The 15702-nt window shown below is 39.3% G+C and overlaps 3 protein-coding genes across 3 annotated transcripts; 2 read left to right on the top strand and 1 right to left on the bottom strand.

Moving 5' to 3' along the window:
* Positions 1–3285: 3285 nt before the first annotated feature.
* LOC118434355 (ATP-dependent DNA helicase PIF1-like) lies at positions 3286–4528 on the top strand. Its single transcript, XM_035847654.1, has 2 exons — positions 3286–3363; positions 3461–4528. Exons 1-2 carry the CDS (start codon positions 3286–3288, stop codon positions 4526–4528), a joined length of 1146 nt encoding a protein of 381 aa, XP_035703547.1.
* A 4684-nt stretch (positions 4529–9212) lies between these two features.
* Positions 9213–11215, bottom strand: LOC110845154 (glycine, alanine and asparagine-rich protein-like). The gene is made up of 6 exons (XM_035848693.1): positions 10534–11215; positions 10309–10462; positions 10211–10244; positions 9851–10129; positions 9587–9776; positions 9213–9519 (listed from the first exon to the last, which is right to left on the bottom strand). Exons 1-6 carry the CDS (start codon positions 10635–10637, stop codon positions 9405–9407), a joined length of 876 nt encoding a protein of 291 aa, XP_035704586.1. The 5' UTR covers positions 10638–11215; the 3' UTR covers positions 9213–9404.
* A 243-nt stretch (positions 11216–11458) lies between these two features.
* LOC110844309 (vitelline membrane outer layer protein 1 homolog) lies at positions 11459–12687 on the top strand. The gene is made up of 4 exons (XM_022090483.2): positions 11459–11701; positions 11783–11808; positions 11878–12253; positions 12321–12687. Exons 1-4 carry the CDS (start codon positions 11560–11562, stop codon positions 12437–12439), a joined length of 663 nt encoding a protein of 220 aa, XP_021946175.1. The 5' UTR covers positions 11459–11559; the 3' UTR covers positions 12440–12687.
* The last annotated feature ends 3015 nt before the right edge of the window (positions 12688–15702 follow it).

The following is a 15702-nucleotide window of genomic DNA, read 5'->3' on the forward strand; positions in this document are numbered from 1 at the left end:
GGCGGCTTATGCTGGAGTTAGGTCACCTGAGCTATGGTCTGTGCAGGATGGAGATCGAATTCTGTCCGCGGGCGACTTTTATTATCAGCGGTGCATTAGAGGTAACTTTTGAAAATATTTAATGATAATTACAGAAAAATTTAATATTTGAATTTATATTGACCAGGCCGTGACGCGGCAATCCACGGACAAACTAACGCTGACCACGCCGTTATTTATGATTACCTGAATCCAGATGAGATCGAGGGAGAGGTTAGGAACGCTTTTGGTAAAAAAGTCAACGTCAGTTTAGTGGATGGGGGAGTAGTAATCTATGCAGCATTTAATAAGTGGATGGTTGACGTTGATAACTACGCACGGAGAAATATTGCGTCAGCTGTAGAAGAATTTATCTCCCTACAACACAATTACGCTCTCATCACTGGTGGTAAATTTTATTTTCTTAACTGCGAGTCATATTTAGATGAGGGAACAATCTTACTACTAATATTTGTCCGCAGGTTATTACACAATGGGACTCATCAAGAAAGACGGACACCTCTATTTCTTTGATAGTCATGGTAGGACCCCGCAGGGTATGGCATCACATGCAGCAAATCAGCAAGCTTTAATTTTGAAATTGCAACTATGCCAACTCAGCTACGATCATATATGCAAAATAGTCAACAATAACTGCGTGCAAGGGCGAGATGCTGCTGTGCTGACAATTACCCCGCTAGAGATCACAATTGTTGAAGATGACAATGAAATGCCGCTCACTCCGCTTAATAGGAACCCGGAAGAACTGATTAACGATATCGCTCCATTTGGTGAAGATGCGAATGATGACTGCCTAATTCATGACTTGGATTTCGTTGAACCTCGGCTCGAGAAGTATATACAAGATATTAATGCCGGAAGTCCCCTACCAGTAAGCCACACGGAAAACATCATTGGAGCCGGTGATAGTACAGTGCCTGGAAATATAAATCTTCATCGTACGGGGGTCCCACCAATCAATACTCGATATGAAACTCATTTAGAGGAAAAGTGCTTCATACAATGCTTTCCCCACGGAAAATATGGGTTGGATGAAAAGAGGGATGAAGAACACACTGGGAAATTAACCCCCCATGGATATTTTCATACAAGAGTAATGTCCGCTGATTCACGATTTCACCGCAATGACTACCTCTTTTACGCTTTGTCGAGATCCGAACAATCCATCATTTCTTCCAAGATTGCCGTGTGTGGTAACATGGTGTATCAAGATTCAGCTAACGAGAATGTACCCGCTGCAGAAAACATTCACCTATACATGAGTGCTATTCGTGGTTCAAAGTCATATTGGAAGAAATACACGGGCGATATCATGGCGTTAGTTACCCGGCTCGGAAATCCGACCTTTTTCTTAACCGTATCCACTGACGATATTGGTTCTGCCGATATTCTTACAGCAATGTGGAAAGCATCCCGTAATGATCCAGTTCCAGAAGATATTCAGGCGCTCCCGTATGAAGAACGTCGTGAACTTTTGAATTCCAATCCGGTAGCAGCGGCGCGACATTTTAACTTACGGACGCAGGAGCTTATTAAGTTGCTGACAAGTGACCCCACAATATTTGGACGCCCCGTAAATGACTACACATTCAGGGTAGAATTTCAGGACAGGGGGAGCCCACATCTTCACTCACTCATTTGGGTGGAAAATGCACCGGACTTTTCAACCCCTGAAGGGATCGCTTTTATCGACCAAAATGTTTCGTGCTCGCTCAGCAGAGGATCAAAAATGGTTGAAATTATCCGACGCTACCAAACGCATAAGAATACCCCAACATGCTTTAAAAAGGGTGAGTCGTGTCGTTTTGGGTTCCCACGTGCTGCTGTTTCTACGACGTGCTTAGCACCAGATGAAGATAGTCGGAGCCGGGGGCGTGGCGTCATTTTACGAAGGACTGAAGCAGAAGTGTGGATAAACAACTATCATCCCAAACTATTGTCGCTGCTTCGCTGCAACATGGATATTCAGCCAGTAATTGGAGTTGCCGCAGTGGCCCTCTACATCGCCAAATATATTGGAAAGAATGAATCCGAGACCCTTCGCGAAGACATCCGTCGTACTCTCCAGGCCCTTAGGGAAAGCCGGCAGCCAATCCGGATTCAAATGGACAAAGTCGCCCGACTTTTATTGAATCGACGAACAGTATCTTCACAGGAGTGTGCAGCCCGAATATGCAATTTGCCAATGCGATTTTCTTCTCGGGGCTTTGTATTTATCCCCACTTTCCGGCCGATGGATCGGATTCGAATGCTTAGAAAGGATAACTTTTTAAATGGCAACGACGTTAACTTCGCTAGGTAAAATTTCAAGAATTTTAATTCATCAATATTATATTAAATCAGGTCTGTGTTCATTTACAGGAACATCATTGACAAGTATTGCCAGCGTCCGGAAAACCTAGATGAAATTTGCCTCTTCGAATTCGCATCAAAATATCGGCCAAACCGAAGCCCACAATATGCTGATGACGACTTGGATGAAGGCATAGAAGACGAAGCTATGGCTCAACGAAGGGGACACCGCCCATTTTATCTTATGGACCGATCGATGGGATTGTGGATAGAGCGCGACACATATGCCATTATAAAATGTCCTTCATTTCATAGTGAAACGGACTCTGCGAATTTTATTTATTCCCACCTGATGTTATATATTCCATTCAGAAATGAATTAGAATTGACAATTCCAGGAGAGTCGCTTCAAAATGCTTATGAAAGGCGAAAGAATGATATGAGAACCAATGCCAACTTTCCCTTCATTCGACTAGAAATGGAGAAAGCACTGGAATCTGCAGTTGAGAAAGTTGCAGAATTTGACGAAATTGAACCAGTGGATAGCGGGGATTACTTCCCAGATGTGTTTAATGCAAGTAATGTCGTGCAAACTAGTCGAGACGTATATGAAATTCCTCTTATGGACGCTCAAAGTTTTGCAACAGAGCTGGCCAAAACTAATCAAGACCAGAAGGAAATCTATCAGCTCGTTGAACGTTACCTGGACGACTCAACTGGACAACAATTAAAATTGTTCATTTCTGGTGCTGGGGGAACAGGAAAGTCGTTCCTGATCTCATTACTTACAAATTTAATACGGACAAAAGATGGCGGTCCTGGCAGGGATTCTGTTGTTCTTGCGGCACCGACTGGAGTTGCAACATAAATATTAGCGGGCAAACACTTCATCGCACATTTAATCTTGCTGTTGAGTCTGGGTCTGTTCCAAAATACTCTAAACTAGGTGCACAAATGTTACAAAGAATGCGAGATAAATTCCGTCATCTGGAATGGGTCATTCTGGATGAAGTGTCGATGATTTCCTACGAGGTGTGTTACTTTACTTTAAATATATATGATTTTAGCATGGTCCATGATATTAAAAATTATACGAAAATAACTCAGTCGCATTTTTAATCTCTTACAGGTTTTTAGGCAAATAGATCAGCGTCTTCGTGATTGTTTCGATTCTGAGATAGCTTTTGGAGGAAAGAACATAATTTGCGTCGGTGATCTTTTCCAGTTAGAACCAGTCAACGGACATTGCATTTACGAGACACCTCAATTGTTTCTCGGAGAGGAGAACATTTGGCACACTTTCGACTTTCGAGAATTGCTGATAAATATGCCTCAGGGAAGAGATCCGCTACTACAAATTTGTAACAATCTCCGGGAAGGAAATCTTACAACAGAAGATCTCGAGACCCTTAGAACCAGGGAATTTACTGACAATGAGTCGTCATCTCCTCAGGTGAAGGAGATGCAAGAGAAATTTAGAGACGCCATACGTATTTACCCTACCCGAGCACAAACAACACATCACAACCGTTTACGGACAAGACAAATCCTTAATGATCCTAGCAAGACCGTTTACAAAATTCGGGCGAGAGACACATTCAACTCAGGTGCAAAATTAGGATGCCAAGCTCCTCCATCTCGAAGTTCAAGAGACAGTAATAAGTGCGGTGGATTTCTTCCAAACATCGAGCTGGCCGTTGGCTCTAAAATAATGGTCATCCGTAATTCCACCACAAACCGGTACCTAGTCAATGGGTCGATGGGAACGATTGTTGGGTTCACTTGGAATATGCTAGCTAGGGAACAGCATCACATAGGTGACCTGCCGGAAAGCGTACAGGTGAAATTTGACGACCCAAGGATTTGTGGAGGTACAGACGGTGTCTATAGCTTGTGCCCTGAAGAAGTTGTCTACAACAACGGACGCGGCAGTGAGGAAATTAGACGTAGGATGCTTCCAATCGTTCTTTGCTGGGCTGTTACTGTACATAAAGTACAGGGAATTACAGTAGACTTGGCTGTGGTGTATCTTGGACCAGAATTATTTGCTCACGGACAGGCTTATGTGGCGCTAAGTCGAGTGCGGACTCTAAACGGTGTAGCAATTTTACAGCAGGATGATACAAAGTTGTGCAAGTCACCGAATCCAAAGTTGGTGAAAGAGATGGAACGGTTACGGGAAAAGTTATCAAATTAAAGTAGATACTTATTTGTATATAGATGTGAATGTTACAATAATTTGTATTTGATCGAATTCCGTACTGTCATAAAACTTCGATAATCTTTCCATTACATTCGTATTAAATTAATAAAATATGAAAATAGTAAAAAATTGATGAAAAGTTTTAAATAATTTATTCGGTAAAACCGCAGGAAAATCTATTTTTTCTTCGAATTTTAAATTTAAATTTGTAATTCAATACTGGCTAATTTTCCGACAAAATGAGAGGAAATGAAAGAAACAAGATTTATGTAGTGACATAGCACTAACAATATTCTAAGGAAAAAATTGGCGCAAATGCCATGGTTATTAAACGAATTGAATCACTTTCTAAGAATTCGAAGATCAAATTCTTTCAATGCTGACTCGATTATGCACCTTCAAGGTTGGGTTAGGTTTATGGGATATTATTTTAAGTTTTATATCGGTTTTTATAGTTTTATATTTTATATAGTTTTATTTATTCAAAATAAATCATAGTTAAAATAAATGGAAACATATGATAATAGTATACATTTGTTAGCCATAATTTTTGCATTAATATGCACTGAGTTGAGGATGTGTGGGTTATTGACTAGGATTTTGCTGAATAAGAGAAATTATGTATTGTGAGTATTAACATTTGCGCCAATTTTTTCCTTAGAATATTGTTAGTGCTATGTCACTACATAAATCTTGTTTCTTTCATTTCCTCTCATTTTGTCGGAAAATTAGCCAGTATTGAATTACAAATTTAAATTTAAAATTCGAAGAAAAAATAGATTTTCCTGCGGTTTTACCGAATAAATTATCATTCCATGTCTGCTTGCTACTGCCGCTTTCAGTGACGCATCCAAGTCAATGTTTTATCATGAGAGCCCGACTGCCAGAATGCCGTGGGTTAAGTGGTGCGGTCAGAGTAGGATTTATTATTACAAAAAATAAGCAGCAACAGCCGCAACAGGAGAAAGAAGGGACTTTGTTGAACTTTGGAATAATGTGGGGTGATAAATTACATGAAAAGTAGCAGAAATGACACGTACATACTTGAATCCACGTAAGGTGCAGGAAAAGGAATCGGGAAGTTGATTCACTGTAATTGCTATTAATGCTAAATATCCTACATTTGTAATGTATGAATGAGTGAACCAACCGGCAGCCATTGGAGTTCAGGTTACATTATTATTATTCAATCAAGAACACACCTTTTAATCAAAATCTATTCAAATTTTGCATAAAGTCGCCATTCCGGTTTCAACTTTTAAAATTGTGAGTTTGATTTTGTCTGCAGTAGTCGTCTGCCAAATGTCTCATTGTCTGCCAAGCGTTAGAATCAGATCGAGTTGGTGTGCATGTGTACATATTTGTCTGGAGCTCTTTAGGGACACACGAATAAATATGAGTTGTTATAAGACTGCATCTCAATACAAATAAAAATTATGCAACAATGTTGTCTAAAACTGCATCGCCCACTGACATCCAACTTTTCGACCGGACAGGCCTTGCACTTTTAAATATTTTGTTTATATACGCCCACACCAATCACCATCCAAAACCAAACAACGTGTCTGTCTGCCTAAGTGGATAATATGGATTTCCTAAAACCAAATTCTGCTCTGCTGCTGCAGATTGTCATTCACGTTTTAAACTTGTTTTGTTAAGTTTGAGACTACATACTCCACTTCATAAAAAACGACGCTCTTGGTTCCAGTTGGTAGTTGGTACGCAGCTTTGAAATCCAATAATGTCAGCGTGTGTATGTATGTACGCACTCAAGTGAAACCATGTACATAATAACATAATGGAACTTTTGCTACTGTAGTACTTACGAGTCCCTCATTTCTTATACTGCTTCCATGCGTTTACATAAATATTTGTATGTACACAAACGCACTTACTTAACGCACCCACTTTTGATGCATGTACATAAATATATCTAAAATATTTATGCTCGTACCTCCTCATTTTTTGGAGAGTGCGTAGGAACAAAACCAACTTAGTCCTTCATAATGTACACTGACTCACTGAAATTGAATTATTCAGAAAATATGCAACAACTCATGGTGAAAAGTTCACCAAGAACGGGAAAAGTGACACAAATTGCTTGCAATCTCCTAATCGAGGAAGTCATACGAGGAATGGGAATGACGATAATTTTCTTACCACTTTCTCGAAAAGATTCGCCCAAAGAACTGGAAGCTGAGGTCACGCCAGGTGATGTGGGATGTGGATTATTGTCGTTGCTGTTCACACCACTTCCGCTACCATCCCCATTTTGTTTTAATAAAGTGTCTGTGCCACCACCACTGTCTTTCATGGTATGAGAAAAAAGCTGGCTTAATAATTAGAGACGACACTTCCGAATTTCAAAATGCAGAAACACGGATTCGTATCGCGTAGTAAAGAAGATGATTTCACTGTTGAAACAATCTGGATTTCAGACGAGAGCTGTTCGTCGCTCGGCTCACTTGCACACAAATTGAATTAGCACGACACGACTTCTTTTTTAGTCACTTCACGCAAAGATGTGAATTACTTTTAAACACAAACTGCAAACTGTACTGCTTTTCCTGGTGGTCATCAAAGTCCATTCAACTTTACTTTTTACGCGCACCAACAAATTCCGCAGATCTGCAATGAAATGTGACAATGGAGCAGTGAATAACAAATTTTATTAAGTAGTAAGTGTGTGTTTAGGCATAAATGAGACGGGAATTTTCTCTATCCGGAAATATTTCGCACTTTTATATGCAAATTCCTACCAAATCAAACACAAAACGGTTCCTTAATGAAGCCAAAAGCGTGTTTTCTCGTATATTTGAAATATTTAGTTTGTATTTATATAATTTGATTTGCAAAACTATTCTACGTATCTCATTTTACGGATGAGTCTGAAAAACTTTTCCCACTGTTTGTACTTTTATGTGCAGGACGGGACTGCGGTTACTGTTAATTATTAACTTGGCATTTGGTGCTAGAAGTATAATCAGCCATAAAAGGCATAAAACATTAGATATGAAGATCAATATTTGTATGCGTGTATGTATTTGTAGTTGTAATAAAATTGTGCAGTTCTTTCAACGACAGTTTACCATAACTCATTATACTTGTTTACGGTAGGTTGGTAGATATGGATGCACAAGTTATCATATTCGCTTAATCACTTAAATTATCTATATGACAGGTTATCTTTATTTCGTTCATTACTATAACTGTGCCACACCGGTAAAATATGTAAAAGCCTCGACAATAACAAATTGACGGCTACCTGCATCGCCCCAAACGGAGTCATTTTGTTTTTATTTTTTCAAATGCATGCAGAAAAAAACTTTCAAACTGCTTCAATTCAATAGGCTTTATGTACGACGAGGAGGTGCATGCATTTATGTATGGCTGGCTGCCTCAATACATGCATGAGAAACGTAAAAATGAGCTATTTAAACTGCAAGGATTGCTGGGTATTTTGCCGACCCAGTTTAAGTAGTTAAGTGTATTTAAAGGATAAACACGTCCGTCACACCAATCTTTGGAAAAAATGCATATACAATATTAAATCTCTTTTTCCGAAATAAAATTCCAACATCCGGAGTTTTATTATTTCTGAAAAGCTGAATTTATATTGCGAGTCGCGTATTCTTTACGCAATTGCCGTGCAATCGTTTCATTAGTTTAAGGGATCAAGGGCTTAAACACTTGGGACAAAATTGTAATAAAGGGACTAATTTTATCTCGCCTTAATCCTGGCCCAAGTCACGGAAAATCTCGTCTCAAAAAACAAACAAGTCCACTCTCCTCCTCCGTATAAAGTCGCCGACTTAACACTTTTTGGTCTCTGCAAAACTGAAAGTTACTTCGAGTCGTATATTTAAGTCAGTAATCACGCAGGGGTGGACAAAGCCATGTTCTTTTAATTCCCTCCTACTCTCTTTAAATCCTATTAAATACTTATTTTGTCAAAAACTTACCATGCAATCTTGTTGAAATCATGTGTCCAAATCCCAGAAACGAAGTCAATCGCAATGACAGGGTTGGAATATTTTTTTTACGAAAATCTAGAAATGTTTTGCCAATGCGGTATGCATTACACAAGGAGTAAGGAAAACCTTGGTCTAAAATTATTACAAAATAAACCACTACTGTTCATTAGCTTGTGAAATGTTCAGTCGACCACGATAATAACGTAAATACATAGAGGAAAAATGTGTATGATGCGTTCTCCCTAGTTTCCAATGTGCAACTAACTGCATGACCAACTATCAAGAGAGCACATGAAAAGTCTTGTGAAATAAAAGATGCAAACGCTCGCATCAACAATGCAGCGTGTATCAAAGTAAAGTTCTCTACAGCAGCACCTGCACTGCGCCCAATCGTATAAGAACTAATCCCAAGTACATGTGTACGTATATTGTTACCTGTACGACCAATGCTGCTTGGATGCTGTTATTTTACCCACTCTTGACGAGTCTTTTAGGAGGATTGTTCTGCTGTATCTTGTTAAAAGGAAGGAGGAGAAGAAGACAATTAATGGGATGGTTTTGCCTTGAGCGGTGTACATCTTGAGGGGTTGTTTGTGGTAACGTTTTGCAGAGGGATGTACTTTTATGCCGCATATTCACGAAATTGACTTGCTTACCTCTCTAAATTGCAAGAAAATTCCCCAAATATGCAATTCAAAACATAATTTCAAACACAGGTTATTTATTTCTCAAAATGTACATTTCTCCTGAATTGGAGTACAACAAACACAACTCTTTTGTAACCCTTCACCACTGATTGTGTCATTTTAAATTCAAATAACATCTGCACATTCAAACACCACAGACCTAATTTATGCCCCATTGTAGAGTTTCCAAAAGTGCATGTGTAAAATGTCCTAGTTGCACTGTGAATATTTCTCGTTACAATTATGCTCCTCTACTCCATCGTAAATGGCATCAATGTATGACGACATATTGCGTCCAAGTCCTCCAAAATATGAGATTCCAACACTGGGATTTCCAAATCATTTCAATTTAAAAAACATGCAACGTAAATTTAGGGAAGGATGAAACGAACCTGCACAATGGCATCAGGTATTGGAATCCGCTTCCGGCAATGGACGCTCTCCGGTTGACCAGGCAGAGCAGTTGGGGCAAGCACTCCTCATCGGCAGCAACCACCGATTCAATCATGACCATTAGCTCCCTGGCCATCAAGTTTGCTATTTGAGTCGACTTAATGTTTGCCTCCAATGTGGACCGTTTTCCTGGACACAGAGGAAGTGCAAAACATAAAATGAAATAGGAGAATCTTGAATACTTTATTTAACAAATAATTCACCTCTCGAACGACCCACCGAAATCCCACCTGTCCCGTCCCCCGTTCCTGTTATGGTAATTCCCCCCGCTGTAATACCAATTATCGTTCCGCCAGATCCAGTTCCCGTTGCCGTCAAAATGGGGGCTACGGTGACTGTACCTCCTCCAGTACCTCCACCGCCACCCCCGGTTCCACCTCCGGTTCCACCCCCGGTTCCACCCCCGGTTCCACCTCCAGTACCTCCACCGGTTCCACCCCCTGTGCCTCCACCAGTTCCGGTTCCTCCTCCTGTCCCAGTGCCTAGACAATTATGCTCGTCAAGGATTAGTCTGTTTATAGCAAATATATGCAGCATATAAATTGACAACTAAATATTGTTACCGGTAGGTCGCAATCCAAATAGCGTGCTTCCCAACTACAAAATGCTTCATATTACTTTCCATATTTGGTATTGCACTTATGCAAAATTATTGTGTTACCAAAAGAGCATTCAAAAGAAGGTTGAGAAGAAAAACTCCAAATGAGAGAAAGGTCAAGAGAGACGCAATCTTGTCCAAGAAAGAGGTCACTCCATGGTCTCCCCACCCTCCTCCTCTCCCAACCACGTCGCTCCTCCCACTTCCGCTCGTCGAGCTGTAACACAAAATCAACTATTTATAAAGTATTAAAATTTTAGTTAATTCAGTACAATTTGATAAATTTACAGTAGAAAATTTTGGGCAGATTGTGAGTAGGTTGAAAAGAGGGTATTAGCGATTGCAGTATTAACCCAAACACTTAACAGAATTAAAAATTCCAATTCGAGCATTTTCAACCCACGGCATTTATGCAGTTGTGAAATGATGATCTGTCTCTGTCACATTTCTAAAAACTTTTGGTCTGGTCACAACAAGAGGTACACGAATACAAAGCACTTTTAGGAGACCACTAAAACAATGATCTTCATTTGTAAAACAACAATGTTGTCAAACAGATGCCTTAATAAATATGAAATACTAAAAAAACAAGTTGTAAAAATTAATGTACCACCAAATTAGATAGATAAAAGTGCCTGACCGATGTCACTGTGTGGGCAATACTGATTGTTAATTCATTATGTTGTCTGTCTGATGGTCGGACTTTGAAGAAGCAATGAGAGAAATATAAGGTCCAACAAATTGGAGTGTGTCTTTTTAATTGCGTTCAGTTCATAGCGTGGCAAGTAGACTGAGCCGCGTTTCATTTCATGGTCGACTTATTTTATTCCAATTTTGCAATGTAAAGAAGGTGACGTTTAACAAGGAATATGATCCTTGTACATGCACCTAATTAGCAAATATGCGGTGCCACAGACTACATATAACTGGTCCTCTCTGACATGCGACGTACAAATGGACTGATTTGTGGGTGGTACAAATATGCAGTTTAAAATAATTGCACATTGGAGGATATGACTTTTGCCTTGTTAAAGCCGGTGTCCTAAGTATTATTCTAAAGTGTTTCTAATTATTTAATTAAGACTTGCATCATGATTGACAGATGTGTATTTGAGTTATGTAATGAGAGATAACACCTGCGCATCGGATGACACTGATAAGTCGCATTAGTTATTTTCCCTGGGAATTCCACTTGAACAGTCTGAAAAGGAGTTAGCACATTGATTTGTAATAAATAAAGTATCATTCCAGATCGTGCCATTGATCCGTCCTTTCCCAATTGATTTGGTGGTCCTCGATTATTACTTTGCTAGAATGACAGCATTTTTCACTTTGGTCGCTGTGGGGTTGGCCTTCTTGGTGGGGGAGGCCTTTACTGCTCAAACACTTACCTCCCCAATTTTAACGAATTGGGGGACTTGGGGAGAATTCGAGTACTGTCCACCAGGCTCCAAAGGTTACTTCTAAATCCAGCCACATACAAATTTAACTTATTTTTTCTCAAGTGTCAACTGCATAAAATTTATTTTATTTTTAGTTATTTCGATGCAAATAAAAGTTGAGGTATGCAATTATTATTTACTCCAAGTAATTAAGATAATTAAGCTAAAAGATAATTTAAACATAATTAAGCCTTGGGATGCATGGGATGGACTGACGGATGACTCCTGCCTCAACGCCATCAAGCTCGTATGCGGCAACCCTGTGACTGGAGACATAGCGAATTTCATAACATCCAAGGAAGGAACCTTTGGCAGATACAAAGCAATGCACAGATGCAACGGTAACGGTTACGCCGTTGGGTTTATGCTCCGCGTAGTTGAGGAAGATACTGCCATTGTTGATGAAACTGCGACCAACAATTTGCGAATTTTATGCGCTGGAAGTACGAGCGGTTTTATGGAGTTGGACGGAGAGGGATGGGGTGAGTGGACCAATCCGAGGATATGTGACAGCCACGAGTACATTTGTGGCATTCAAACACAAGTCCAAGATGACCAAGGAATCAGTAAGCAATCAGATGTGCAATAATATGATCAATTTCGCATACCATTAATTGTGTATTCTAATTACAGCGAGGGACGATACTGCTCTGAACAACTTGCGCGTTCAGTGTTGTGACCTTACCAAGGAGGACATGGTTTATTATGGACTGCGAGTGGAGAACACGACCATGAGCAGATCGCACAAGTAATCATAGCCGATTTATATAAATAGTTGTACATAAGTGGCTTTTAATCTTATCTTTTCGGACATGACATGCTGCAACTTTTATATAATAGATCAACAATAAATTGCTTTCTTCTTTCATAACTAAAATTGTTTGTGCATCAATTTGTAGAAATTTTACCCAAACTTTTATGTGTGTGTGAGGTTCATTGTCCAATGTTATCCATGCGCTGATATTGGTAAATAAATTTGTCTCATCATTATTCATTCAAAGTTTTTGAATAAGAATGAACTATGTGCCATTTTTCTTGGAATGCATTCAATTCAGGACACGAATTTAGATATTTCCATTTATTAAGCATTTAGTGGGATGGGGTCTACGTAGCCCTAGTCAATCTGTATGTCTGTCATGTATTCAATGTAAAAATATTGTACAATTTAAATTCAGAAATACACATGAAAATTTAGCATACATTAATGTAAGTTAGTGAAATTCTGTAAATAGGCAAAAAATGCAAAATATTTGCATTACGTAATCCTGTACACAGGAACTACTTATCTTCTGGAGTGAGAATTGAGGGTTCATTAAAAGGACTCTCAAAGTTCTTTTAGTTCTCTTTTGAAGTGGGTATTCCTTACTTGTGACCAATTTACCAGCATTTCCTTGTTCAGTTTACAAGTTGCTACTAACTTGAATAGATGTATATTTAATATTTTGCATATTTACAATCATGTTCCATCCAATTACACTAATAATATTCCTCACATTTGTGATATTAGCGATTTTTAGTCCTTTGACAATTATGGCAATTTGGAGACCACAGAAAAGTCTTTTAGAAAATTTTGAAGAGTGCGTCATTCAAGTAACCGTGAATTTGAACACGCTGGACAAAGATTTAGCACTTTTACATAAACTTCAGACTCATTTCCAATCTTTTGGATCTTCAACCCACCAGCAACCATCTATGGTCGTATTAACAACGGACGTTTTCAAATTATCCGAAACCCTGGCTTCCATTCGAACTTGGAAATACGATGACATTGTGCGCTATCCATACCATCAGAGGAAGCATTCTGCTTGTTTCGCAAAGTTTTACTTCCTGGATCAATCGTTCAGCTCAGAAGGCAAATCTCAGTTGAAGCTGTCTTGGAGGAGCATCTTTTTCACTGAGAGATCACTCACGAATATGAACAGAATTCCAGATTTTATTTTTATTTGCACACTCTTAGACCTGCATCAGCCAGCCTTTAACACATTGATTGACTCCCCCTGGAAGTTTTTGACAACAGCAGACTTTGGGCCTAAAGTGATTTTTAAGTTTACAACACCTACAAAAATATTTCTACTTAATCTGGATAATCATGATTCATCAAAAGGACCAGCAAACTTTCAACCCGTTTCTATTTCGGTTATTTGCATGCATTGCACATTGCGAAGCGATGTGATTTCCAAAGTTCAAGAAGGAGCTCAAACGTGGATTCCCCTTCTTGAAAGTTCTTGGACTAAAGTGCATCGAAATTTCCTAAAACATCTTGTCCTCACGGGGTCAAAACCGAGATTAAAAGAAGACTGTGATCTTTGGAATATCAAAGGCAGAGCTTTTTCCACGGGCAGCACATGTGTCCTGAGTGAAGCATCACATCATCATAATTTTAGCATCGCCTCAAATCTCGGCGAAATGATAAGCTTTATAGGAAAGTTTAAACTCTCCTTGATAGCGCTTACCATGGAGAACGTTTATCGGCATGAGATTCAAACAGAACATTCCTACAAAGAAATGCGACTAAAGTTGGACAGATTTGATGGGATTCATATCAACAGCAGAGTGGACCACTTCACTTTTGCCATCGTCGACACGCTATCCTCGTCTCAAGTGGTTAACATCAGCCTGAATGCATTATGGAACACGTTTCACTGGAAGATTTGGGTATCCGTTGTGGGATGTGGCGTGATTGTGATCCTCACCATTTTCAGCATTTACTTTCGAATTTTTAAAAAGTTTGGTAAACTCGCGTACCTTTTTCAGAGCCTTTGTTTTCTTATCCTCGCCAGCGCAGTGGAACAATCTGCACCAGCTTTTACCAAATTAAAGGCAGTTTATAAGAGAAACGAGGAAATGGCTAGAAATCTCACCGCGTGTCGAGTAATGGTTTTCTACTGGCTTTTGATCGCATTCGGATTCAGTAGCTCGTACAAATCAGTAATGCTTGCGGTCTGGATTCGCCCAACATCTCCGATAGTTCCTGGAAATTTGGACCAGTTGTTGGAAAGCAAATTGCGGATTTTTTCAATGCATGGCGGGATATTGGACAGGTTGAAGGATGATATTGAGGGAGCTAAAAAGGACCAGGGACTGAAAATGCCGTGGCAATTAAATGAGACGATGAATAGAATCGAACGAGTTTCTGACACAGCAGCATTTTTGATTGACTTGTTAAATAAAATTAAGGGCAATAATGTCCAAGATAAGCCGAAGGAGAGCGATGATGACGATGACGATGAAATAGAAATCGCTTATAATTCGTCACTTTACAAATTTGTCATATTTGACACAGTTGTTCGACTTCATAAGTTGAGCAAATTTTCTTCTGCTCATCTTCCACAACTTTCTGTGACAGTGAGTCCCATGATTCACAGAGACTTGGCGCAGTCATATCATTGGACATGTGCGAGATCATTTTTCTTCCCTATTTTCCAAGTCACTGCCATGTCATTGTACGAATTCGGTTTTTATGAGAAATGGCAAGAGTATTTTAGCAGATATGAGGACAGAAGGGATCGACAGCTATTCCTAATGAAGTTTAATTGTACGACTCTTACAACAATCGACGGAGGGGAGAATATCAAGGACGATGCTCATTGCGATAACGCCAATAACATTGTTAGGGAGGGATTTGGAATCGCTGCCTTTCAAGGATTTCTGATAATGTACTCCATTTTAATGGTTCTATGCGGAACCGTCTTCTTGCTTGAAATTATTTCGCTTTATAAAAGCACAATTGGCATGTTCAAAACTTGTGAGGAGCATTTTACCTCGTTCCTTAGTTCTCGCACGGGAAGGCTACCAGGAGGAAGTAATTTATTGTTGAGCGAGTTTATGGCGGTTACAAAAATATCAGTAAATACAAAATCAATCAAACGCTAAAAGTGTAAGTATTCTTCTTTACAAAACACCAATTGATGTTGAATTAAGAGGCTTACAAATAGTTTAGTTGTGTGTAATGTGACACCTGTTATATTCAATGGCAGTCCCATACACACACATATTTACCTATGCATATCATTAT

This window comes from Folsomia candida, unplaced genomic scaffold, assembly GCF_002217175.1.
Source record: "Folsomia candida strain VU population unplaced genomic scaffold, ASM221717v1 Fcan01_Sc002, whole genome shotgun sequence".
Classification (NCBI taxonomy): Eukaryota; Metazoa; Arthropoda; class Collembola; order Entomobryomorpha; family Isotomidae; genus Folsomia; species Folsomia candida.